This window comes from Cheilinus undulatus, linkage group 15 (genome assembly GCF_018320785.1).
Source record: "Cheilinus undulatus linkage group 15, ASM1832078v1, whole genome shotgun sequence".
In the NCBI taxonomy this organism is placed as follows: Eukaryota; Metazoa; Chordata; class Actinopteri; order Labriformes; family Labridae; genus Cheilinus; species Cheilinus undulatus.
The window spans coordinates 1,907,488-1,933,099 of NC_054879.1; the positions used below are offsets into that span (position 1 = coordinate 1,907,488).

The 25,612-nt window shown below is 44.9% G+C and overlaps 1 protein-coding gene across 7 annotated transcripts in view; it reads left to right on the forward strand.

Moving 5' to 3' along the window:
* ttn.2 (titin, tandem duplicate 2) overlaps positions 1–25,612 on the forward strand; it is a 268,791-nt gene that overhangs the window by 180,638 nt on the left and 62,541 nt on the right. For all 7 annotated transcript variants that reach the window (XM_041807290.1, XM_041807295.1, XM_041807291.1 and 4 more), the window contains 38 exons: positions 104–246; positions 404–522; positions 644–821; positions 1,146–1,430; positions 1,525–1,818; positions 1,921–2,220; positions 2,432–2,740; positions 2,994–3,220; positions 3,305–3,619; positions 4,377–4,491; positions 4,582–4,890; positions 4,976–5,157; positions 5,934–6,063; positions 6,183–6,334; positions 7,075–7,222; positions 7,308–7,528; positions 8,402–8,498; positions 8,668–8,964; positions 9,306–9,605; positions 9,842–10,156; positions 10,296–10,516; positions 10,658–10,808; positions 11,035–11,316; positions 12,233–12,535; positions 12,811–13,116; positions 13,257–13,538; positions 15,383–15,570; positions 15,753–15,864; positions 15,993–16,131; positions 17,613–17,776; positions 17,865–18,016; positions 18,287–18,443; positions 18,565–18,846; positions 19,056–19,355; positions 19,485–19,778; positions 20,069–22,073; positions 22,413–23,100; positions 23,833–24,097. In XM_041807290.1, the coding sequence (XP_041663224.1) occupies positions 104–246; positions 404–522; positions 644–821; positions 1,146–1,430; positions 1,525–1,818; positions 1,921–2,220; positions 2,432–2,740; positions 2,994–3,220; positions 3,305–3,619; positions 4,377–4,491; positions 4,582–4,890; positions 4,976–5,157; positions 5,934–6,063; positions 6,183–6,334; positions 7,075–7,222; positions 7,308–7,528; positions 8,402–8,498; positions 8,668–8,964; positions 9,306–9,605; positions 9,842–10,156; positions 10,296–10,516; positions 10,658–10,808; positions 11,035–11,316; positions 12,233–12,535; positions 12,811–13,116; positions 13,257–13,538; positions 15,383–15,570; positions 15,753–15,864; positions 15,993–16,131; positions 17,613–17,776; positions 17,865–18,016; positions 18,287–18,443; positions 18,565–18,846; positions 19,056–19,355; positions 19,485–19,778; positions 20,069–22,073; positions 22,413–23,100; positions 23,833–24,097 (10,727 nt within the window). The remainder of the gene's footprint in view (positions 1–103; positions 247–403; positions 523–643; positions 822–1,145; positions 1,431–1,524; positions 1,819–1,920; positions 2,221–2,431; positions 2,741–2,993; positions 3,221–3,304; positions 3,620–4,376; positions 4,492–4,581; positions 4,891–4,975; positions 5,158–5,933; positions 6,064–6,182; positions 6,335–7,074; positions 7,223–7,307; positions 7,529–8,401; positions 8,499–8,667; positions 8,965–9,305; positions 9,606–9,841; positions 10,157–10,295; positions 10,517–10,657; positions 10,809–11,034; positions 11,317–12,232; positions 12,536–12,810; positions 13,117–13,256; positions 13,539–15,382; positions 15,571–15,752; positions 15,865–15,992; positions 16,132–17,612; positions 17,777–17,864; positions 18,017–18,286; positions 18,444–18,564; positions 18,847–19,055; positions 19,356–19,484; positions 19,779–20,068; positions 22,074–22,412; positions 23,101–23,832; positions 24,098–25,612) is intronic.

The window sequence follows — 25,612 nt, forward strand, 5'->3', positions numbered from 1 at the left end:
GATGGATGGTTCATAACACAGTCGCCTGTTATACAACAAACCCAACAACAGGTTTATCATCACTTTACAGGGTCTTTAATGTCCTTTTTCTTTTAATCTTCAGAAACATCATCACAGACACCGAGCTGAACGTTGAGGGTCTCCTGGAGGGTCTGACTTACATCTTCAGGGTTGCTGCTGAAAACCAGGCCGGCCCTGGAAAGTTCAGTGTCCCATCAGAACCCAAGACCGCCCAGGCTCCGATCCGTATGTAAACTTTGATAAACCAGAGTTCATTTAGGCTCCAATCAACGTTTTCATCTCTGTCAGTCTGGACAAGAAGAAGAGGAAATGTTCTTTTTGTTCATGGTCAAAGAATCTCAGAGATAAAACATCTCATTTGTGTTTGTTTTTGACACTTCAGTACCTCCTGGACCACCAATCGCCCGAGTTGCATCAACAACCGATCACTCCATCGAGGTGGAGTGGGACCCTCCGGTGGATAACGGTGGAGGAGAGATCCTGGGATACCATGTGGATAAGGTCGGATCATTAAGTCACATCTGATGCATTTATAGTTTTACCTACAGTGTCTTTGACTGTGATTTAGTGTTGTAAAATCAGACATGCTCAAATCAAACTGTTCTTGTGTTTGGTTTTGAAGGCCATGGCTGGTACCAAGGACTGGTCCAGGTCTACGGAGCGTCCATGGAAGACCAGAACCTTCACTGTCTACGGAGTCCGTGAAGGAGCCAAGTACCTGGTCAGAGTCATCGCCTGCAACGCTGCAGGAGAGGGAACCCCAGGATTCACGGAGTCCGTGTTTGTCAGAAATCCTGCAGGTCAGAACAAAACCAAAAACATGCATCAGACTGAAGATCTGATTCACAGCCAATAATGTCTGCAAAAATACTGAGCATTGGCTCCTTTTATGTACCATTTCTGCTCAGTCTGATTAAGGCGTTTAGCTCTGATGACATTTTTCCTGCATTGGGCCTCACTCTCATCCTGACAGAGCTCAGTTCTATTCACATAATGATAATGAGCTAGGACGGGGTGCAAAAGCCACACAATCCTTTTGTGCATAAGACATCTTTAGGTCAAATTTCCTGTTTTCCAGTTGTGAACGAAATTTCACAGCTTTGTGGTCTTCCTCCATTCCACAGAGATACCAGTGATCTATATGGACCTGGCCATCAAGAACGGCGTGATCATCAGAGCCGGAGAAACTCTACGTGTACCTGCCACAGTCACAGGTAAACCCTACCCATCTATCACCTGGACTAAAGACGACGGCAAACCCGACAAAGACACCGTGGAGATCCTCACTGAGGGCGACGACAGCGTTGTTCAGATCAAGAACGTTCAGAGGAAAGACTGTGGCAAATACCAGATCTCTGCCTGCAACCCGAGCGGCACCAAGGCAGCATGGACCCGAGTGGAGGTCATGGGTGAGTAAAAACCAACATTCAGGATCAGACTTTGACTTTAACTGATGCTTTGAAACATAAAAAACATGAAGGATGCATATTTCTTTGTCCTCAGACGTCCCTGGACCTGTCACCGACCTTAAGCCAGTCGTTGTCACTCGTAAGATGATCTTCCTGAACTGGGACGACCCCGAAGACGACGGAGGCAGCGACCTGACCGGCTTCATCGTGGAGCGCAGAGACGCTAAGATGCACACATGGAGGCAGCCCGTGGAAACCGCCTCCTCCAAGTGTGAATGTGTGGGCATCATGGAGGGACAGGAGTACATGTTCCGTGTCATCGCTAAGAACAAGTATGGCATGGGCCCGCCTGTTGAGCTGGGACCCATCAAGGCTGTGGACCCCCAGGGTGAGTCTCAAAAACAGACTGCAGAGTGTGAAGCTGCTTGATGTATTGGTTGAAAAGCAGATCTTTACATGATGAAAATAACCCTCATCTGATGTTTCACAGGCCCACCCTCCAATCCCGAGAAGTTCCACTACACCGAGCGCACAAAGAACTCTATCACACTGACCTGGAGGCCTCCTCGTAACGACGGCGGCAGCCCCGTCATCGGATACTTTGTTGAGAAGAAGAGACAGGACCAGCAGGCCTTCGAGCCCTGCAACACTGAGATCTGCCCCGACATGACCATGACTGTGGAGGGCCTGGAGGAGGACTGGATGTATGAGTTCAGGATTAAATGTGCCAACCTCCTGGGAGAGAGCGAGCCTTCCATCCCGCTGACCGTGGTCATCATGGATGATGAAGGTGAGACAGAATTATTTAATTCTGACCATCTGTCAATTTTCAAGTAACTGGCTCCTTCATGGGGAAATTTCTGACTTTGACATGCATGGGTTTAGAGAAAGTTTGCCATTAGGATCCAGTCTGTTCCATTACTACTGTGGAGGCCCAGAATGCTACCTTGTGTTCTCCTTGTAGTTCTTATTTGTCTCTCCCCCTCTCCAACCCCTTTCAGTGGCTCCTGAGGTCCACATGCTGAAGCACTTTAAGGGCGACCTCATCACCGTGAGGAAGGGCGAGACCGTTGAGATCCCTGCCGACATCCTGGGTCTCCCCATCCCGAAGATCGAGTGGACCAAGGACGATGTGGTGATCGATAAACCCACCGAGGCTCTGCTGTTGGAGACGGTGGTGACCGGCAGGATGAACGCCAAGACTACTCTCACCATCCCCGCTGTCAACAGAAGGGACCGTGGCAGCTACACCGTGTCGGCCTCCAACAACATGGGCTCAGCCAAGCACACCACCACCATCATGGTGCTTGGTGAGTACCAGCACAGTGTGGTCATTCACTCCTGATGTCATCAATGACATGAAGATCAATGTTGCCAATGTGTTTGTGCAATAAGGAAGTGTGCAGGAGTTGGCCTGCTTTTTTTAGTTAGTAGGAACAAGAAATCACCAAATACAACCCCCTTGAAAGAGGTCAAATGATTGGATAAGACACAGAAAACATAGATCTGCTCTCTGATGTGAAAAGATAATTGTGAATTAACCATATCCCATTGTCCTATCAGACCGCCCAACTCCCCCCAGGAACATTTCAGTGTCCAACATCAGAGCAGAGTCCTGCTACCTGCACTGGGATGCACCACTGGATAACGGAGGCAGCGAGCTGACCAACTACATCGTGGAGAAGAAGGAAGTGATGAAGGAGGAGCCAGAGCTGGAGGAGGGACAGGAAGCTCCCCCTGAGCCCCAGTGGGAGGAAGTCACCAACAGCATAGTTGAGAAGAAATATGGGGTATGACTGAAAAGCAACAACAACAACAACAACCTGCCCATTTAAGTTTTAGAGGCATATCTAACTCTGCTTTAAATCTTGCAGGTCTGGAACCTGGACACCAACAAGACCTACATGTTCAGGGTGAAAGCAGAGAACCGTTACGGAAAATCTGACCCCTGCACAACAGAAGAGGTCCAGATTGTCGATCCATTCGGCCTCCCAGGCCCACCAGAGAAACCAACCATCGCCGAGTACTGCAAGACCTCCATGACTCTGACCTGGGAGCCTCCCAGAGAGACCGGTGGCTCCATGATCATCGGATACTGGCTGGAGAAGAGGGAGAAGGGAACCGCCTACTGGGCCAAAGTCAACAAGATGCCTGTCACCAAGAGGGGCATGAAAGGATGGGAGTACCAGGTGAGAGGCTGGGGTTTGTCTCAGCATATATTCAGATGCTAAGAGCTTTTAAAGTCATTGAGTAGCTCACATAAGCCCTATTATCACAGACAGTCGTTCACACCTTTTCCAGTCCTTGGTGTGTGCGAGATTGGGCTGTTAAAATAAATTTGTATCATGTAGGCGATAAGCAGTGTCCAGGGTCGCATGTCACCACAGTTAGTACCTATAAGGGCAGCCAGAAAGTGTAGGATTATCATGTTAACCCAACTGCAGGTGGATTTTTAAAGAACATGTAAAATTTAGCTCAACTAAGATCATTGAATTTCTTCAATAGCTTCAAACTGAAGGGGGAACATCACCACATAGCATAGTGGGTGGGTTGTGAACCACCAGTTTTATCGTAATAGATATTGATTCTTTGTAAGCCACAACACAATCTTGATTCGATTTAGAAGCCTACGATTGATATCAGACAATATAATTCACCCATTTCACACAGCTGAAGAAATCCATACTGGTGTAGTTTATGTCTAAAACGTGTCCACACAGCTGAGAGAGGAGTGGATGTTCTCTGTATCATAGTAATCTCAGCTGCTTGCTGTTAGCCTGTTTAGCTGGATTGTAAGATCAGGACGGTGCACAGCTTGGTGGAAACTGTCAACAGGTGTAAGGGAGGTATTTCAAAATAAAGTTCAGCTTAAATCAACACATCGATGGATGGTTACACCCCTAACAGTGGAGTCATTAAATCCAAACATCTTTCTGTGCCTCTCAGGTGACTCGTCTGATTGAAGGAACAGAGTACGAGTTCAGGGTCGCTGCCTCCAATTCTGCAGGAACCGGACCATTCAGTGGACCTTCAGACTCCGCCTTCGCTGTCGATCCAATCAGTGAGTGAAAACAGCAGTCTCCTCTGATTTTTCTCCTGGTCTGGTCATTTAATCGATCCTGTTTCTAAAACCTCCTCCTCTCTATCACAGCTCCTCCCAGCATGCCTGCTGCCCCGGTGGTTGCTGATAAGACGAACCATAATGTGACGCTGGCCTGGGAGCCCCCAGAGAAAGATGGAGGCAGTCCCATTAAAGGCTACATCATCCAGATCCAGGACGAGGGCTCATCTGTGTGGGTGAGGGTGAACGACCCCGACACGCTCCACCCCGACACAGAGTTCACTGTGCCGAGCCTCCGCGCTCTAAAACGCTATCGCTTCAGGATCATTGCCGTCAACGATGTTGGCGAGTCCGACCCCAGCCCCCGCACCAGCGAGGTTCTGATCGAGGACATCCAGCGTACGTCAGAAATCTGACTGCAGCATCTTCAGATATTCTTCTCAGGGTTGAAATGTCCTCTTCATCCATGTTTCTCCCTCCACAGTTCCTCCTGCCATCAGCATCGACATCATGGCCGATGACCTGCTCTGCATCCGTGCTGGAGATCCATTCAAGATCCCCGCCACCATCAAGGGTCGCCCTGCTCCCAAGGTAACCTGGGACTTTTACGGCAAAGCCAAGACGCATAAGAAGAACAAGCTGCACACACTGCCGGTGGACTCTGAGGTGAGACAGCAACGCACTGAGTTAGCTTCCATTTCCACAGGTCTGTGTCTGCCACAGCTTTACTCCAGCCAATGGCGCTCGCCATCGCTCACCAGGTCTGTGTAATAATCCTGATCTCAGTATCCATTAAAATAATCAGGATTATGATTTTTTATAATCAAGCAGCTCCACAATGAAAATAATGTTCAAACAACCTTTTACTTTGCCTCAAACTCAACCCCGACTCCCCTCGCCACTGAGCCTTACCCCAGTGAAGGCTGCTCTAATCATCATGCAAACATTGTACATTTTTCTAGAAAAAATAGCAAAAATCCTTCTTTCCCTATGTTCAGCCTTAGCTGCATTTACCAAATATTGTTTGTTGTTAAATAGAACAATGGATTGCTTGCCTGTTGAAAAATACATGAGATGAGGAACTTAAAAATGATAACAAATCACAGTCACAATATTGGGGGAAAAAATCCCAATTAGTTTTTTCCTAAACCATTCTGTCCTAGACAGAGGCAGAAAATCAACCCTAAGAAACAACCCGTTCTCTTTATGAGCAGATTTATCACACCGGTGTAGCAGAAATCTGTCAGGTGTAGTTATATGATTATTGTTTGTTTTAACTTACTGTTTATTATCTGTCTCTTGAATATGTATTATTTAATATGAAGTGTGCTGCTGACGTACAGGCCAGGTCAGAGATCTCACTCTCAAAGAGTTTTTATCTGGTTAAATGAAGGTAAAATAAAATAAGATAAATATGGCTCTAAATGTGATTTTGTTTTCAGGTGGAGTCTACAGACACCTCTTCTGTTGTGACCATCCCCGTCGCTCTGAGGACCCACTCTGGACGTTACACCATCACCGCCAAGAACAAGTCTGGACAGAAACACGTCAACGTCAGAGTCATTGTCCTTGGTACGTCAGCGTTCTCTGCTTATTCATCCTCAACCTTCATCATTCTGCTCAGTCACATGCTCTCATAACCATCACGTTCTCATGAATCTGACTTTTTTATGTCTTTCTCGTACTTACAGACGTCCCCGGCCCTCCAAAGGAGCTTAAAGTCACCGACATCACCCGTGCGACCATGAGGCTGATCTGGAAACTCCCCGACACTGACGGAGGAGAGAGAATCAAGAGCTACTTTATCGAGAAGAAATGCATCACTGACAAAGCCTGGACCAAGGTAGAGATGACTGTTTAAAGGTTCTTTACTCTAGAACCTCCTTTAAATTTAACATTTTCACAGACATCGCTTCCACAAAAGATCGCTTTGAGTCGGGAGCTTCAGCCAATAATCATTCAACATTAAGCCTTATGAAAGTTTCATAAACAAATCTTCTAACGAAAATAAATTACTTAGGTTTTATATTGTTCTTCTTGAGTTTAATATAAGAAAAATTATTGATGTTAACCAATAGGGTTGAATTTGAGCAAAATATACCTCTAAACTCCAATTTGATTGGATGATCATGGCATGAAGTACCGTAAATCTTCAAATTTAGACTGTAGTCATCATTGTGCAGTATTCCAGTCCTGTACAAACAAGTAAGAACCTGTCCCCTTTTAAAACAGGTTTCTATCAAAGGTTTATTGCTAATTCTCATGTGATTTCATTTAAACAGCCTGGCTCTGAAGGCTTTTTAAAGGCAGTTTATTTTAAATGGTGCAGCTTCTCTTGACTGTACAGCAGCATTCTTCACACGTGGTTCTTCTCAGCCAATTAAATCCTTTTAAGTTTCGAAGAGTAAGAGTAATAGGAAAACTTTAGGATAAATATAATACACCCTTACCTGTAATGATGAAATAAACAAGATCCTTTCCTTCAAAATCATCGTACGGTCAAACAGAACAGATCATTTATATCAGCCGTTATGATTTATTGACTGGTTTTGATGAACTGATGGAAGATTGGTTTGTCCTCAGGTGAATGCCGCCTGTGCCAGCCAGGCTTACGTGGTTCCCGGCCTCCTGGAGGGCCAGGATTACCTGTTCAGAGTCCGAGCTGAGAACAGACTCGGATTTGGGCCATTCACTGTCACCACTGACCCCATTCGTGCCAGAGACCCCATCTGTGAGCACTGACACTAATCCCACCGTAGAGATGCAGACCACATGGACATGTTCTGCTACTAACCTTCATCTTCCTCCTCTCTTAGACCCCCCCGACCCCCCCACCAAGGTGAAGGTCAACCTGGTGACGAAGAACACCGTCACCCTGAGCTGGGAGGCTCCCAAAAACAACGGTGGCTCTCCGGTGAAGCATTACATCATCGAGCGTTTGAGCTGGGACACCAGCGGCAAAGAGAAGGAGACGTGGAAGCAGTGCAACAAGAGAGACGTGGAGGAGCTCACCTTCGTGGTTGAGGACCTGAAGGAGGTAGGTGACTGTGCTTGAAAGGATCCCACATTCATCAGTTCATTTGTGCAGACGTATGAAGCATGAGCAGTTGATCAAAATGTAAATTACATTACAGTATGTCCTGGTGTAGTGTTTTAATCACTAAAAGTGTAAAGTTTCTTTACCAAGAACGTGTAACAGTCCCTGTTTCTGATCAACGCATCATCCAGACATTCAGGGGTCTGTTTTTCTAGAAACGTTTGCAAAATTCTTAGGTTCCTTTTTTTTTGTGTTTCCCTTGATCAAAACTAGAGTAACAGAAAATGATCATTCCCTTCAGTACAACAATTCATGTTGAATATGCAGTCTAAGTGAAATAATCACAGTTAGACATTTTTTCAGAATAAGTCAGCCCTGATGAAGCAGACTGTATTATTCTTGTTTTTGAATAAGACATTCAAATAAAGCCGGTTTTCCATATGACTGGTTCATCCAAAGTAAAAAGAAAAAAGGCACCCTGAGAAACTCCAGAAGATCCTGGACATGGACTTTTAACAAATTTAAAGTTTTTTTTTTTTTTTTTTAATTTAACTGGATCCTGGCCCTACCCAGGGCCACATTTTAGTCCACAAAGATAAATGCAAACAGTAGAAAAAGCAATGAGTAAGTGTTCCTTAGAGCAGCCAGAACGAGATACCAAACTAGTCTTTGTCTATTGATGGGACTCTTCAGTGCAAGAAGTTCAGACCAATCAGAGAACGTTCTCCTTGTGTAATCACAGACTGAGTTAGAGGTATTTATGACTTAATGGAACAAGGTGGTTCATGATTCAGACTAAAGAAAATGATCTATAGGAGTGGAAACGGCCTCAGACTCCTGATCTACTGTTGTGTTTTTGTCCTTGATCTGCAGGGAGGAGAATATGAGTTCAGAGTTAAAGCCGTAAATGCTGCTGGACCCAGCAGACCCTCTGGAACCGCCGGACCCCTGATCATCAAGGATCAGACATGTGAGTGCCAGGCCCTTCGGCCAATCACAGACAGCTCAGAGAAGAATAGCCAGCTCATGAGCATCTCTTTTAGCCAGACTGGCTGAATCCATGTCTGCTGATATCTGTCTCCACTCTAACTTTGCATTTTAGTCCTAGTGTCAGTTATAACACATGAATGTTTCTGCAGGCGCTCCTACCATTGAGCTGCGTGAGGCCATGGAGGGCGAGGAGGGCTGTGATGTCAGCATTGTGGCAAAGGTTAGCGGCTGTCCTTTCCCCACGCTCACCTGGAAGAAGGCCAGCATTGCCAAACCTGACGAGAAGGCTGCCGTCCAGTACGACCAGCACATGAACAAACTAGTGACCCATGACAAGTGCACGCTACTAATCACACAGGCCAGCCGCCACGACAGCGCCATCTACAGCCTGACCGCCAGCAACAGCCTGGGCACCGTCTCCAAGGACATCAAGCTGGCCGTGCTCGGTAAGAACCACATAAATCCACGCCCAAACATGGCATCACATCAGGCTCTTAAGGTGTATCTCTGAAAATGTAGCTGTTGTTAAGGTTAATTGTCCAATTACAGCTCAATGTCAGCTAAGAGTCTCTTTATCTCCCCACTGGACCACATGATGCTTTACGTTCTAAGTAGAAATGAAGCAGCTCCAGTTAGCTCACCCAACCCACTCTTCTACCCAAAGTTACCTTTATTTTGAGCTAGCTGCATTTTTGACTTGGAATATATTTAAAGTAAAATAATTATATAAGCTAGTTTTGCTTCTTCTAGTGAATTCTAAAACTCATGTGACCCCCCTTCCCTCCAGGACCTCCTGGCCCTCCTGTTGGACCAGTCAAGCTCACTGAGGTGTTTGCAGACAGAATTGGTCTGGCATGGAACCCTCCTAAAGATGATGGTGGATCGAAGATCACAAACTACGTGGTTGAGAAGCGTGAGGACAACAGGAAGTCCTGGGTACACGTCTCCAACGACCCCAAAGAATGTGCCTATGTGGTAACCCGTCTGACCGAGAACCACGAGTACGAGTTTAGAGTCATGGCCCAGAACAAGTTTGGAGTCGGTCCTGGGATCACCAGCGAGTCAGTGAAGGCCAGAAACCTCTTCAGTAAGTTTGCATTAAATAAGAGCCTCATAATTTTAGTTTTTTATAGCTTGTGAGGAATCATAACAGCAGCAGCCGCTGTTAAAACCGGGGTTTACAGGTGGAGATGCAGATTTAGTGAGTAAGCTGTGGGGGCACCATCAGGCGGAAAGGAGGACTCAACCAACTTGGCTGTCTTTGCATGGGAAAATCATCTTTGTAATGACACTGACCGCTTTTGTCTGTCTGTCCTCTTTTAGCCGTCCCTGGTCAGTGTGAGAAACCGACTGTCACTGAAGTCTGCCTGGAGTCCATGACCGTCAACTGGGAGGAGCCAAAGTATGACGGCGGCTCAGAAATCACCGGCTACATCCTGGAGAAGAAGGAGACCACTGCCAAACGCTGGGCCCGCGTCACTAAGAACCCCATCAGGGCGCTGCCAATCGGCAACAACTGGGATGTCACCGGGCTTCTGGAGGGCGCCACGTACCACTTCAGGGTCAGCGCTGTTAACGCAGCCGGCCCTGGACTGCCCAGCCCACCAACTGACCCTGTGGTCTGCAGAGACCCCATCAGTAAGAGAGAGGTTTATTCTATGGTAGAGGAGGATTCCATCAGAAGATCATGATGTTTAGTCTCCTTTTTTAGTTCGGATTCTTGTGTGCCTCATTAAACACAACTTTATATTCTAATTGCTGTTCTGTGTTCCTGCAGAGCCTCCTGGTCCCCCCACTCCAAAGGTGACAGACTGGACAAAGTCCACGGTGGAGCTGGAATGGATCCCTCCTGTGATCGACGGTGGGTCAAAGGTCACAGGCTACATTGTGGAGTTTAAGGAGGTGAACAAAGAGGAAGAGGAGAAGAAGGCTCAGAGGAAGCTGCTGCTGAGTGCTGAGGAGGAGAAGGAGCCTGAAGGAGACGAAGGCTGGGAGAAGGTGAGGATTAGACCTGCTGAGGAGGTCTGAGACAAACAACTTCAGTCTCAGTAAAACATTTATCTTTGAAGAGATGTAAGGGTTATAAGGGATTGATGACAGTGAAGAGCTCCTTATGTTGATGTCATCTTGTCTCTCCAGGCCAAGGACACCGAGGTCAGAGGAACCAAGTTTGTGGTTGCTGGTCTGAAGGAGGGTGTTCTTTACCGCTTCAGAGTCCGCGCCGTGAATGTAGCCGGAGTTGGAGAACCCGGACATGTGTCTGAGCTGATCGAAACCAAAGACAGAACAAGTAAGACCCTGATTCGACCCACTTTTATGTCACAAATAAAGCAGATAACTTTTTAGTTGACTTAAATCTACGTCTAAACTCACTGGTCCACTACCATTTATTCTATGAGGAAGACCAAGACTAGCTAAAGTGGATCTCTGATCTAAAGTCAGTTTAGTTTTCTTTCATCGGACAGTAATGTTTTTCTGGACTGTTGAATATTTATAATCTCAACCCTCTTGTGCAGTTCCTCCTGAGATGGACCTGGACGCTTCAGTGAAGGAAAAGATCGTGGTTCATGCTGGTGGAACCATCCGCATCATCGCCTACGTCTCCGGTAAACCTGCCCCTACCATTTCCTGGTGCCGTGACGATGCCGAGGTGCCCAAAGAGGCTGTGGTGGAGACCACAGGAATCTCCAACTCTCTGATCATCAAGAACTGCAGACGTCAACACCAGGGAATCTACACCCTGAGCGCCAAGAACGAGGGAGGAGAGAGGAAGAAGGCCGTCATCGTGGAAGTGCTTGGTGAGCCAGCCCGTCTAGTTTTATACTTTGGAATTGTAGAGGAGGGTTTTATTTTAATTTAGTGGGCTGAAATGTCGAAATGACCTGTAAATTACTATGAATTATGAAAAAAATTGTGAATGAAGGCATTCAGACATTAACTTAAAGTTACTTGAAACTAATTCAGGAAGAACTCACTTTGATATGTGGGTGAAAAAACAAGATAATATCCGGTATTTATCAGCAACATACAGAAAATCTATCATGTTATTTCTGAGACATTACTTGCTGCTATTTTTACTTCTAAAATACCACCTACTTATCGGAGTTTTGCCACAATATTATGAGGAATAACGGGATAAAAAAACAGATAATTACTAGGTAAATGCTTACTTGATGTTACCATATTCTGATTTCTAACTTGGTGAAATTCCTTCTTGTTACTACATAATTACCACTTTATTCCTGAGAAAGGACTAATTATACTTATCACAATAAAACTAGTGACTAGTATGTCATTACTCTAAAATTACCAGGCTATTACTAGGTAATTAGGCCCCAAAAAATAAAGTGTTACCAACTTGTCCATTAGGGCTGTCAAGATTAATTACATTAATCGCCTATGAGTTCATGTCATTGTGTTTGATATACCTGTAAAGGAAGGTTTGAATTCAAGCAGGAAGTGAGTTACCGTCAGGTAAAGGCAGTAGAAACAGCAAAAATATTCAAAAACAGTTTTAAAGGAAAAATGGTGGAATACTAAAATGTGATAACAAGGATAAGACTGTGAATAGTCTGACAGCCCTGATGTTAAATCATAAAAGTAATCAATATCTTGGCTAAAATAAACAATAAAGCACCTGATAAACCCACAAATTTTCCTAAAATTTTCCCCAAAATTCCAGGAATCAATCTGAGTTTCTGTTTGCTCCCACAGACGTACCTGGACCCGTTGGTCTTCCGTTCGCTGGTGAGAATCTGACCAACGACTCCTGCAAGCTGACCTGGTACTCCCCTGAAGACGACGGCGGCTCGGCCATTACTAATTACATCATTGAGAAGAGGGAGTCGGACCGCATGGGCTGGACGTCCGTGTCCTACACGGTGACCAGGAACAATGCCGTGGTGCAGGGACTTCTGGACGGGAAGGGCTACTTCTTCAGGATCGCAGCAGAGAACATCATCGGCATGGGACCGTTCATTGAGATCGACAAGATGGTTCTCATTAAGGACCCGATCTGTGAGAGCCATTCACTTATGTTCGAATGATATTTAGCCAGTGTCAAGAGTTCCACTGGTCTGTGCATGTTCCTGTTCTTATGAGTCCCTTTATATAGCATGTTTTTATGGATGAATAGATTCATGTGATTAAGAAAAGAGAAAAAGACAAACATATAAGATGTGAAAAATCAAATTGAGAGTTTCATAAAATGTGGAAAAGGGGACAGACTTGACTTTAAAGGACTAAATGTTTGGTCTAAGCTCTAAGAATCTTTTTGTTTGTCCCTCGTTCAGCCGTCCCCGAGCGTCCAGAGGACCTGATCATCACTGCTGTTACCAAAGACTCCATCTCTGTCGCCTGGAGACCACCCAAGTACGACGGCGGCGCCGAGGTGACAGCTTATGTCCTCGAGTCTCGTATGGTCGGACGTGATAGCTTTACACGCATCGGTGGAGAGGACAAGCTGATGGACAGGAAGTTCACTCTGACGGGTCTGAAGGACGGATCGAGCCATGAGTTCAGAGTCTCCGCCGTCAACCAGGTCGGACAAGGAAAACCGTCCTTCGCCACTAAACCGGTGCAGTGCAAGGACGAGCTCGGTGAGTAATTCTGTTTTCTGATAGAATAAAAATGACTTTAGATATTTTTTTTATTTCCTGACTTATAAGAACCATGTGCAGAAGATAAAACCAAAAATAAATGAAAAATACTTCAACCTTTTCTTTAATCTTCTCCTCAGAACCTCCCATGCTGGACCTGGACTTCAGGGACAAGATGATGGTAAAGGTGGGAGACGCCTGCACTCTGTCAGGACGCTACGGCGGCAAACCGGCCCCGACTATTGCCTGGACGAAGAATGACGAAGAGCTGAAGGCTGACGAGGAGATCAGCCTCCACAGCACCGTCCGCCACCTCAGCCTGAACATCAGCAAGGCCAAGAGAGACCACAGCGGTCGCTACTGCGTCAGCGTGGAGAACGCCGCTGGGACACGGACAGGCATTTGCACCATCACCGTGGTCGGTGAGTCGCTGCTCAAATAAATCACAGGAGAAAAATAAATATAAACCCTGTCAGAAATAAAATAGAGTTCATTCTAATAGGAAAAGATTTAAACATCCCAGAGGATGAAGGAGAAAAGTGATATTTAAACCTTCTGTTCAGTTTTTTTTTAACAAAACAAAACTCGAACTGCTGAGACCTGAGCTTTCAGTAGGAAATTGTATTTTTAGTTTCTCTGTCTTATTTGTGATCAGGGTCCTGTTTCTGCAGAGCAAACCTGGTTCAGTTTGAGAGCAGATGTTCAGGCTGAGTATTGTTAGGGGGGTCAGTCAGTCACCATCAGAGGGAAGGGAAAGTCTTTTTCATCATGGGCTGCAACGACTAAATCCAAACAAATTCCCTGAAATTTCCATTTATAGTCTCAACATTCTGAAGAGACCAAAAATTACATAGATTTTATTACTGTACTGTTTATTTATTTATTTTCTATCAGAATACCAAAAATTACAAATATTAAATTATGGAATAAATTTGAGCATAAAATGGCTCATAGTCAAATAGTTAAACTGACATTTGTCAATGAAGCATGAGAGAACAGTGATAAGATTATGACCACTATTTATATTTTAAGTTGGTAAAATTTGTCATTGGAGCACTCTTTAATGCTCTACAGACCTGTGGAAACATCTCATACACTAATGAGTGCTATTATCCAACATTATTTTGAGTAAACTGATGAGAATTTACCTTTACTATGACTAATTAGACAAATCAGGCATCTGTCCATAAAAAAGGTCACTTTAAACCTTTCACACTGAAACTGCAGCGATTGCTAAATATTCTTTACAAATGAAACCTATGGAGACATTCGGCACAACTATTCACCTGTTTAATGAGTGAGTTTCATAAAGAGTTTTTATGTATTATCTTTGAGATACTTTAAAATGCCATAAATATCCTAAAAATGTTTAAACAAATCCCCCCTCACATCTCAAAGAATATTTCCAAAGATGTAAAAATGTATTCCCCAAGATCACATGGAAATGGCAGAAAATCCCCCCAAACAAATTCCCTGAAATTTCCATTAAAGAAGCCCCCCCCCCCCCCCGCATAAATCCCCCTTAAAATTTAAATAAAACTCCCGAATATTGCAAACCTAAATGGTTGGAAATTCCCAAACAAATTCCCCCAAACATCCTCAAAAAATTTCCAAGTTTCTATGAAATTACACAAATATTTTACAGCAAATTTCTCCAAAAACTTCCAGTGAAACTGTCCAAAATTTTCATGAAAATACTCTCATATATTTCCAAAAATATCAGTGAATATTCCTGAAAATATCATAGCAAATTCTCCCCGTATTTCAAGTAAATTACTTAAACTTTAATGGACGTTCTGGACAATTCCCTCAAAAAATCTACTAGTACTAAAACTATGCTGTAGGAATGCCAAAATGTAATGTCCTCATATGTACATGCAGGGTCTGAGGATGTTAGAGACTTAAATGGATTCAGAATTAAAACCACAAAGGCTCATGGTTGTATTTACCAAATGTGCAGTCAAATTTTTTTATATAGCACATATTTAAAACAAAGACGTTTACCAAAGTACTGAACAGGCTTTGCTGGGGAGAGATTTACTTTATTTGCTAAAATGAAAAAGCTGAAGACCCTTCAGACTTTGACATTCTTCAGCTGTTTTGTGAGCTGCCATGACTTGCCTCTAATAAGAGATAAATTCATGTTTTTTCAGTGAGCGGGTATGATAAGATGGATGAAAGATTCACATTTTAAACCACAGTCAGGTTAGAAATATGAATATTGATAAACATCTGATTCACCATTATGCATGCTTCCTCCTGCCAGACCGTCCTCAGCCTCCAGAGGGCCCAGTTGTCTTCAACGAGGTCTACAGGAACTACATGGTGATCTCCTGGAACCCTCCTCTGGATGACGGAGGCTGTGCCGTCTCCAACTACATCATCGAGAAGAGAGACACCAACAGCGACCTGTGGATGCCCGTCACAGAGTCCTGCACCAGGACCAGCTGCAGGGTGAGCCGAGCCATTATTCAATGATAGGAGGAGAATGTCATGTCATAGCTATATATGCCTTAATTTCTTATGATGTACAAAAATTAAGAGGCCAGCACAGTTAATGAAGTTAAATCACTGTAATCAGAATTTTCGAGTATAGTTCAGAAGAAGGACTCTGACCCCTGCTGGCTCTGTTTCAGGTCCCTAAACTGATCGAGGGTCGTGAATACATCGTCAGGATCATGGCTCAAAACATTTACGGAATCAGTGACCCTCTGCTGTCTGCTGAGACCAAGGCCAGAGACATCTTCAGTGAGTCCTGACACATGTCAGACGTGTCTGCAGTGATGAGATGTTGAACCAACAGTAGTCCTGTAGCTGTTGTAACTCCGCCCACAGCATCTGATCATGGTTCCTCTGCTCGCGTGTTTTTATCACAGAGGTGCCTGACGCTCCCAAACAGCCCACGGTGAAGGAGGTCTACCATGACTCCGCTCTGATCAGCTGGGAGCCTCCTGCTGATGGAGGAAAACCCATCACAGGCTATATCGTGGAGAGGAAGGAGACCATGGCCAACAGGTACACATGCATTAGATTCTTAGACAAACTCGTCCTCAGTGAAAGAATGAAGTTAAAGAATTACATGTTGAAGGAACTAATTTCACATTTTTACGGCCACGCTCTGAAAAGACTCAGGACAGGTGAACAAAGTGTCCCTGCTGTGGTTGATATTAGAGGGGCTTTCTTACAGGTAGGTGAGCCAGCAGACCAAGAAAGGGTCCACTTCAAATGAGCACTGATCTGTTTCCCCAGATAGTCCTGTTCGTTGAGAGAGGTGTGGACAGACATTGAGCTCTGATCCACTTAAAAACGAATCCTGGCATGGTTTGTTTGCAAACCAGTGCTGTTTGCACTGAAATGACTAAGACTGACAATCATTAAAAAATGTTCTCTTGAATTCTGGTTTCTGTGAAATGAAATGATCTATATATAGAAAGAGGAGGCTGAGTGCTACAAGGGGTCAAGAATGTCTCAAACACTTACCAAGATCTGCTTGCTTTCAGGATGAGAAGACAAGGATAACAATGCAACAAAAGGAAGGATGACTAGTCAGATTATTTGCAAATAAAGTCTATGATAGAACTGGCAGTCAAAACTGAAAATCTGAGCACTCTGTTTTTACCATGGACCTAGTTTGCAAATAACCTGGCAAGTCACTCTTTCTGGGGTTTTCCATTAAAAGTTCATTTGCTTTCTTAGAAGAACAGATCTATGACATCTGTTGATTTGGGTATCTTCACAACATTGTAATTGAGCTTCAGTTGATGTTTCATTAAAGGTCACATATTTTACCCTTTTAAGACAAGTTTATATCGGTCTCAGAGGTCCCCAAAACATGCCTGTTAAGTTTATTGCTGAAAAAACACTCCAGTGTTGGATTTCTGCATGTCTAAAAAGTCCTCTGTTTCAGCCTTTCTCAGAACAAGCTGTTTCTTTGTCTGTGGCTTTAAACAGTAATTAGTTGTCTGACTCCGCCCCTGACCACACCCCTCTCAGGAAATGGATGCAGCACTCCTGATGTTTCAGACACTTTTATCCAAAGTTAGGGACCTTACTGAGATTTGAACCATCAATCTCCCAGACCATAGTCAGCAAGGTAACCCACGGAACTATCCAGCATCTCAGCTAGTAGCTGAGAGGATCAGTAGAAGAGGGCGGAACTTTCCTCCAAGTGGGGGAGGGCCAACCAAACCTGGGTGCGGGTGCTTACTCCCCATATGAGGTCACTAGATGTAAAATCTGAGAGCGGCTTGTTTCAGCACACATTTTCTGAAAGGTGAAGAAAGAGAGGGGGGAGGGAATGGATTTTTCTGGTACTTGAGGGGATTGTGGACAGGCCAGGGGACATATTTGTGTTAGAAAAGCCTGAAAAAGTGATTATTGTACAATTTGTCCCCTTTAAATGCCATTTTTAGGCTTTTTGTGAAGAAAACATGGCTAAAAACGTCTACTTATAAAAAAGGTAACATGGCTAACAGAGTGGCTGTTTCTGCTTCCAGGTGGGTCCGCTGCAACACAGAGAGAATCTATCCAAAGGTGGAGTACTGGGTGACAGAGCTGCTGCAGGGCTGCGAGTACGAGTTCAGAGTCAGTGCAGAGAATGTGGTGGGAGCTGGAGACCCCAGTCCCCCATCCAAACCTGTCTTCGCCAAAGATCCTATTGGTAAATATCACCCTTTTGAACAACAGTCTTTTCATGTATTCTGCTGCTGTGTCTCACCTAATTAACTACCTTCTTTCTTTGGCAACAGTCAAACCCGGTCCACCGGTTAACGTGGAGGCCATCGATTTCTCCAAGGACTCAGTCACGCTGTCCTGGCGGCCGCCCACCGACACCGGCAGAGGAAAGATCTTTGGATACCTGCTGGAGTTCCAGAAAGCTGGAGAGGAGGAGTGGAACAAGGTTAGCTGGTTCTAAAGATACCATGAAATCTACTTTATCATTTTTTAAATCTCAAGTCAGCAGACAGTATCTTAAAAATGATTAGTTTTTTCAGATTAATGCATTTTCTTCTAGTATTTACCGTCAGATAGTCTTGTTATTTACACACCTTTTCAAAGGTGTGCATAAATGTGTTTCTGCTTCAGTAAGTTTGGAAAACTCCAGCAAAAATCCAAATCATGCATCTGTAGAAAGAGTTTACTGAACACCTGTCCTGCTGCTGCCCTCAAGGTGAACCAGACTCCAGACTCCTGCCAGGAGACAAAGTACAAGGTGATCAACCTGGCTGATGGCACTCTGTACCGCTTCAGAGTCATGGCTGTCAATGCTGCCGGAGAGTCTGACCCAACTGAACTGAAAGAGCCAATCAGAGTCCAGGACAGACTGGGTAAGAGCTTCTATTTAGAGTTTTCTGAGCCCCCATTGTGATTTCTTTGGACTTTAAACGTCTTATTTTGGAATCAATGACCAGTAATTAACCTGTGAGTGTTTTCCATGATCCCCCTCAGAGCCCCCAGAGCTGATCCTCGATGCTGCAATGACCAGAGAGGTCAAGGCTATGGCCGGCACTCATATCACTCTGATGGCCACCATTAAAGGCGCCCCCTTCCCTACTGTTACCTGGAAGAAGAACGAGGCAGACGTGCCCACCAGGGCTGACATTGAGACAAACCAGACCGGCACCAAGCTGGAGATGAGGTTCTGTAACCGTGGTGACTGTGGAGACTATACCCTCACTGTGGAGAACCCAGCTGGATCAAAGACCGCCACCTGCACTGTGCTGGTTCTTGGTAAGAAAGGATGCATGTTGGCACATTTACAGCGGTCCTCTGCCTTTATGCCAGTTTCATGAAAGACAGCATTTTCATGGACCAGTCATCATTGTGTGGAGGATAAAATAAAACAAATCAAAATAAAATGAATCCCATGCTTATTTATTTTTATATTCTATCAGTGAAGGGCCAAGTTCAGTTTGTGCTGTTGCTTATGTTTTCATCAGACAAACCTGGTCCCATTCAGCACCTCCGGGTGTCTGACGTCAGAAGTGACTCTGCCTACCTGTCCTGGAAGGACCCAGAGGACAACGGTGGTACTCGCATCACCAACTTTGTGGTGGAGAAGAAGGACACGGCGTCTACTCAGTGGGTCCCTGTCTGTTCCACATCCAAGAAAAGAAGCATGATGCTGAAGCATCTGATGGAGGGCACGTCCTACTCCTTCAGAGTGGCTGCTGAGAATCAGTATGGCCGCAGTGAATATGTGGAGACGCCAAAGGCCATCAAGGCCATGAACCCACTCTGTAAGAATCACACCATCCATACATCCATTATCTATATTGCTTGTCTCAGTCATGGACCTATTATCACTGTGATGAAGAATGCTGTGAATGCCTAACCTTAATTTTTTTCTTCTTTTATTTTCCTTTCAGTCCCTCCTGGTCCTCCCAAAGACCTGCACCACACTGACGTGGACAAGACTGAGGTGTGGTTGGTTTGGAACTGGCCTGACCGCAACGGAGGAAGCAATATCACAGGCTTCCTGGTGGAGTACCAGGAAGAGGGAGAGAAGGAATGGGATGAGTGGAAAACTGTTAGCATTCCTGAAACTCACGTGACTGGTCTAGAGGAAGGAAAGACTTATCGCTTTAGAGTGAGGGCTGAGAATGCTATTGGCCTCAGCAGACCTGACACCACTGTGCCCATCCTCTGCCAGGAGAAACTGGGTAAGACGTCATTCTGTCATTCTGTCATTCTGTTTTTCTTTTGTAGCATTGATTAACATGCCACACTTCATTTAGTTTAATCTAAAAAACAGCCTCCCATAGACAGGAGTGGAAAATTAGCACTTTGCTAAAAACAATTACAGCAGTACACCTGGGACCTGTGCATGATCAAATGTCACAGCATCAATGTTACTATGTGTCCATGTCAAATAAATGTTAAATGATTAAGAATTTGAATTGATCATTTCAGCGTTAGCAAAGGTTAACCTCCTCTGTTCACATCTCCACAGTTGCACCAATCCTGGAGGTTGACGCCAAGCTCATTGAGGGCATCATTGTGAAGGCTGGCACCACCATCAGGCTGCCAGCTATCATGAGGGGAATCCCTGTTCCCACTGCCAAGTGGACCATTGAAGGAGAGGAGATCAAGAGCGAGGGTAACACCAAGATTGACACTGACAACTTCTCCACTGTGCTTAGCATTAATGAGTGCACCAGGAACCACACCGGCACCTACCTGCTCACTGTGTCCAACCCTGCTGGAACCAAGACAGTGGGCCTGAACGTCACAGTCCTTGATGTTCCTGCTGCTCCCATTGGACCGGTCAACATCTTGGAGGTCTCTCCAGACTCCATGATGATTGAATGGCGTCCTCCAAAGGATGACGGTGGTAGCCCTGTCACCAACTACATCATTGAGAAGAGGGAGTCCAACAAGGAGACCTGGGGAGGTGTAAGCTCAGGTGGCCTTGCCACTCAGCTCAACATCACCCGCCTGCAGAAGGGAGTCGAGTATGTGGTTCGTATTCGTGCTGAGAACAAGATGGGCATTGGTGCTCCTCTGGAGAGCAAACCTACAGTTGCTGAGCACTCCTTCATGCCACCAAGTGCCCCTGGAAAGCCACAAACCTCTGATGTCTCAGAAGATGCTGTGACACTTGGCTGGACCATGCCACTAACCGATGGTGGCAGCCAGATCACTGGATACATCATTGAGCGCAGACACAAGGGAGGAAAATGGATCCGTGTCAACAAAATACCCTGCAGGGACCTGAGGTACAGGGTCCTGGGTCTATTTGAGGGCAATGAGTATGAGTTCAGAGTGTTTGCTGAGAATATTGCTGGATACAGTGGTCCCTCTCCCATCTCTGACCCCTGCAAGCCCTGCAGGCCTGTCACTGTCCCTAGCCATCCTATCAATCCCAGAGTTAAGGACTACAGCAAGACTACTGCTGACCTGGTTTGGATGAAACCCTCTAGAGATGGAGGCAGCCCCATCCTGGGCTACACAGTGGAAATGAAGAAGGCAGATACTGAAGAATGGAAAAAAGTGAACCTGGATGATTTTGTGAAGCAGTGTGCATACAGAGTGAAGGGTCTGGAGGAGGGTGTGACCTACAGATTCAGAGTCTATGCCTCAAACATGATTGGCGATGGTGAGAAAAGAGAAATCCCAGAATCCATCACTGCACAGGATATTCTCATCCCACCAGAGATTGAGATGGATGCCACCTGCCGTGAGCGTGTCACTGTGCGTGTTGGACACAATGTCAACATCGTTGGCTTCATCAGGGCCCGTCCTGACCCTGAAGTTATTTGGTCTAAAGAAGAGACCGTTCTGGAGAGCAACAAGCGTGTCACCATGGTTCAGAACCTGCCTATGGTGCACCTGAAAATCAAGGAGGCCACTAGAGCTGACCATGGAAAATACACTCTGAAGGCATCAAATGAGGGCGGCGAGGCCTCTTGCACCATCACAGTCAACGTGCTGGACAGACCTAGCCACTGCCAGAACCTGCATATCACCTATGCCACCAGGGACTCATGCATGATCAACTGGGAGGCCCCCAAGGACAATGGCGGATCAGAGATCACCAACTACATCGTGGAGTGCCGTGAGCCAAGCATTAGCATGTGGTCTATGATCTCCTCAAACTGCACCAATCGTAAGATCAAAGCCAAGCTAATGGATGGCCATGAGTACCTGTTTAGGGTCTGTGCTGAGAACAAGATGGGACCAGGACCCTGCGTGGAGACCAAAACTCCCCTGCTGGCCATTGACCCCATTGAGAAGCCTGGTGAGCCTGAGAACTTCAGAGCAACTGACATTGGTAAGAACCACGTGCATCTCAGATGGAGGAGGCCTGATTATGATGGCGGCAGCCCTAACCTCTCATATAACTTGGAGTGCAAAGCCAAGGATGCTGAGGAGTGGGTGAAACTCAATGCTGGTACTCTTACTGACACCTTCTTCCTGGCTGACAAGTGCCAAGAGAACCAGACGTACACTTTCAGGTAGGCTACCGTGATCTTTCTTAACAACTACTTTGTTTTGTTTGGCAGTTTTTTTTGTTCCATTCCAGTTAAAGACTATTTAAATTGCAAAGTAGGTAAATTCTATAAATAGAGGCAAATAGAAAGCAAAAAATACAACTGGGGCATCCCAGTCATCACCACTGTTTGACTCCACTAGACTTTACTGAGCCAGAAATAGATCCAGACCTGCTTTTAGAGGTAGCTCAGAAATTATTACACAATTATAACTACATAGAGGAACTTGTTCTGAATGCTAAAGGAGATAAGGGGACAGATTAAAAGCAAATGTCAGCTCTATTAATAATCATTTAATTTCAGGGTGCAGACCGTCAATGAAGGCGGTGAGAGTGCTTGGGTGAAACTTGCTGATATCCTGGTGAAGGAGGAGATCCAGAAACCTGTCCTTGACCTGAAAGTGTCTGGAACTGTCACTGTGATGGCTGGAGAGTCTGTCCGGATGGAGGCTGGTCTGAGAGGAAAACCTCAGCCTGAGGTGAAATGGGTAAAAGATAAAGCTGTTGGAGACAACCCCAGAATCAGCTATGAAACCGGCCCAGACTACTCCAAGTTCCTTCTGACCAAGTCCAGGCGCACTGATACTGGAAAGTACATCATCACCGCCACCAACTCCGCTGGGTCCTTCATTGCCTATGCCAACGTTAATGTCCTTGACATCCCCGGTCCAGTGAGAAACCTCAGGATCACGGGCATTGGAGCCGACAAGTGCAGAGTGGTGTGGGACGCTCCAGAGGATGATGGAGGCTGTGAAGTCGACAGCTATATCCTTGAGAAATGTGAGACTAGGAGGATGGTCTGGTCCACATACTCAGCCTCCGTGGTCACACCCTACTGCAATGTCACCCGTCTGGTGGAGGGCAATGAGTACATCTTCAGAGTGAGAGCGGAGAACAAGATGGGAACCGGCCCTGCCATGGAGAGCAAACCTGTCACCGTCAAAACCCAGTTCAACAAACCTGGACCTCCTGATCCTCCAGAGATCACCAAGGTAGGTTGAAGACTTCCTGATGCTTGGATTGTCCTAAAGTCGACATGGACTTGAGGATCCTGGTTATAAGCCTTATCTGGATTTTTAACATGTTCTGGAAATGGCGTTTCCATGTACATAGAGACATCTGGTTCTTCTGTTTTGCAGAATAAACCATGGTAGTTTAGAAGTCTGAGAAAGATTAAACCACCATAGCTTATTATAGGCTTAGTCCAATAAATGACATGATGTTGCAGATATGGTACATCCACTTTATTTCCAGCAAATATAAAACATGTCCCTATCTTTGACTGGTGTCAGCCTGGCACTCCCACTGCACAGGACAAAGGAGCGACAGGAACATTTAAGCTTGAAGATTTTTTCATCACTGGAGGACAAAACAGTTTCTCTGGCACTCAGAAGGAGGACAGTCTTGCTGGCACCACCATGTTTGTTTTGCTGATACATCACTTGGCTTAAGTCACACCTAGATAGTTGGCAGTTGTAACAATTGGCACAAGACGTATACATGCCACGGTATCTCCTTTTCTTTTGGAGTTCTCCCAGAACTAAAATCAGATTTTTCAATATCAGAATGAGGGCTAGTCTTAGTTTCTGAAACCGGGATATCGTGTTCGTATGCCCCAAAAAATGATACTTCAAAAACCCAATATTCAAGTCCATGTCAAGGAATATAAGTACTCACAAAAAAGCCAAGTTTCTGTGCTTCTAATACATATTTCTGTGTTTCAGGTGAGCAAAGATGAGATGACAGTCGTCTGGGCTCCTCCTGAGAACGACGGAGGAAAGTCCATCACTGGATACATCCTGGAGAGGAAAGAGAAGAGAGCAGTGCGCTGGGTGCCCTGCAACAAGAGTCCCATTTCAGAGAGACGCATGAAAGTCACCAACCTGATTCCCAACCATGAGTACCAGTTCAGGGTGAAGGCTGAGAACGAAGTTGGCCTTGGAGAGCCCAGCAAACCCTGCAGACCTGTTGCAGCTAAGGATCCAATCGGTGGGTTTAAATTTCTTCTCGAAGTTCAGCTTACATCACACATTTACCTTCCCCTCTTGTACCATCGGGAGCTAAAGTCATCAGCGGCTTCTGGAGTTTCAGCAATGTCAAACCCAGCTGTAATCATCTGATAAACTGCTTATGTCTGCGAAATGATAATAATCATTATCGTCATAACACTTTTATTTGTTTATCGCTATTTAAAAACAAGGGTTTACAAAGTGCTTTGACATGTGAGGAAGTAAACAGAAGTACAACATAACTAAACCCAAAGAAAAGACAAAGACAATAGAATAATAGAATAACCTAACAACATCAGCGGCACCCACACAGTTAAAGAACCAAAGCAAGCACCTGAAGAACCCAGATTTCAAGCAAACTAGGACATCATAGACATTATTAGGATGCAGACAACACATTGCCATCATAGGTACCGTAAGATCCACAGGAACCAAGGAAAACAGGAACCCAGCTACACAGGCTGAGACCCAGGGACCAAATTTAAGAAGATATGAGAGATTAAAAGAGAAATTAGAGGAATAAAACAACTTCAAAGATAAAAACAATAAAGGGCTAGTTAAACGGCAGTGAAAGTATTAGATATGATAGCAAAGCTAGAGAGAAAAAAGCAATAACAATGATTCAAGCCTTAAAGAGAGGAAGGTAATAAAAGTAGCTAGAGAGATAAAATAAATTGAGTTTGACTGGGAATTAAAGCGAATTAAAGATTTTGAGGAATTGAAATATGCTAGAAACTTTAAAGAAAGTAAAAAATCTGTGATAAGATTGAAACCAAATATGAAGGCGACATCACATAAAAGCAAATCTGTAAAATTCTCCTCAGACAGGTGGTTCCAAAGTCAAGGGGCCCAGATGGAAAACCTGTTTTCACCTTTAGTTTTAAATCTCAACGTTGGAACAACCAGGAGACCCCACCACCTGAGGACCTATGGCTGCAGGCTGGCTCATAGGGGATCAATTGTTCTGATATATAGCTTGGAACCAGGCCCTTTAGTGCCTTAAAAGTGATGAGTAAAATCTTAAAATCAATTCTAAAACTAACAGGAAGCCAAGTAAAAATGATAAAATTGGATGGCTATCCATATCTGGTTGCAATGAGTATTGTCTCTATTTTGGAGAGGGGTGAATAATTTTTGGAAGCATGATTTGACATCTGTCACCCAAAAAAGAGAAAAATATCTGTGTTATAGATGTGCACAAATGCAAAAAACCCTCTTTTAAATGTTTGTCTATCTTGGGTCGGATCAATAATTTCTGAGACCAAGACAAATAAATCACTAAAGGAGTGTCCTTGATTGGACAAAACTCTTCCTTTTCATTGTTTTTTTCTGGAACATTTTACCTTTATAAACCAAAGCGTTCAGGATTGGTCAGTTCAACTTGGACTGCAAATGGAAGCCAGAACAGTTCGTCTGCTGAAAAACCATGACCTCTTTGTACATTTTTAAGTATAACTTCTAAACAGCAGCAAGTGTTTCATTGTTTTTATTAAAC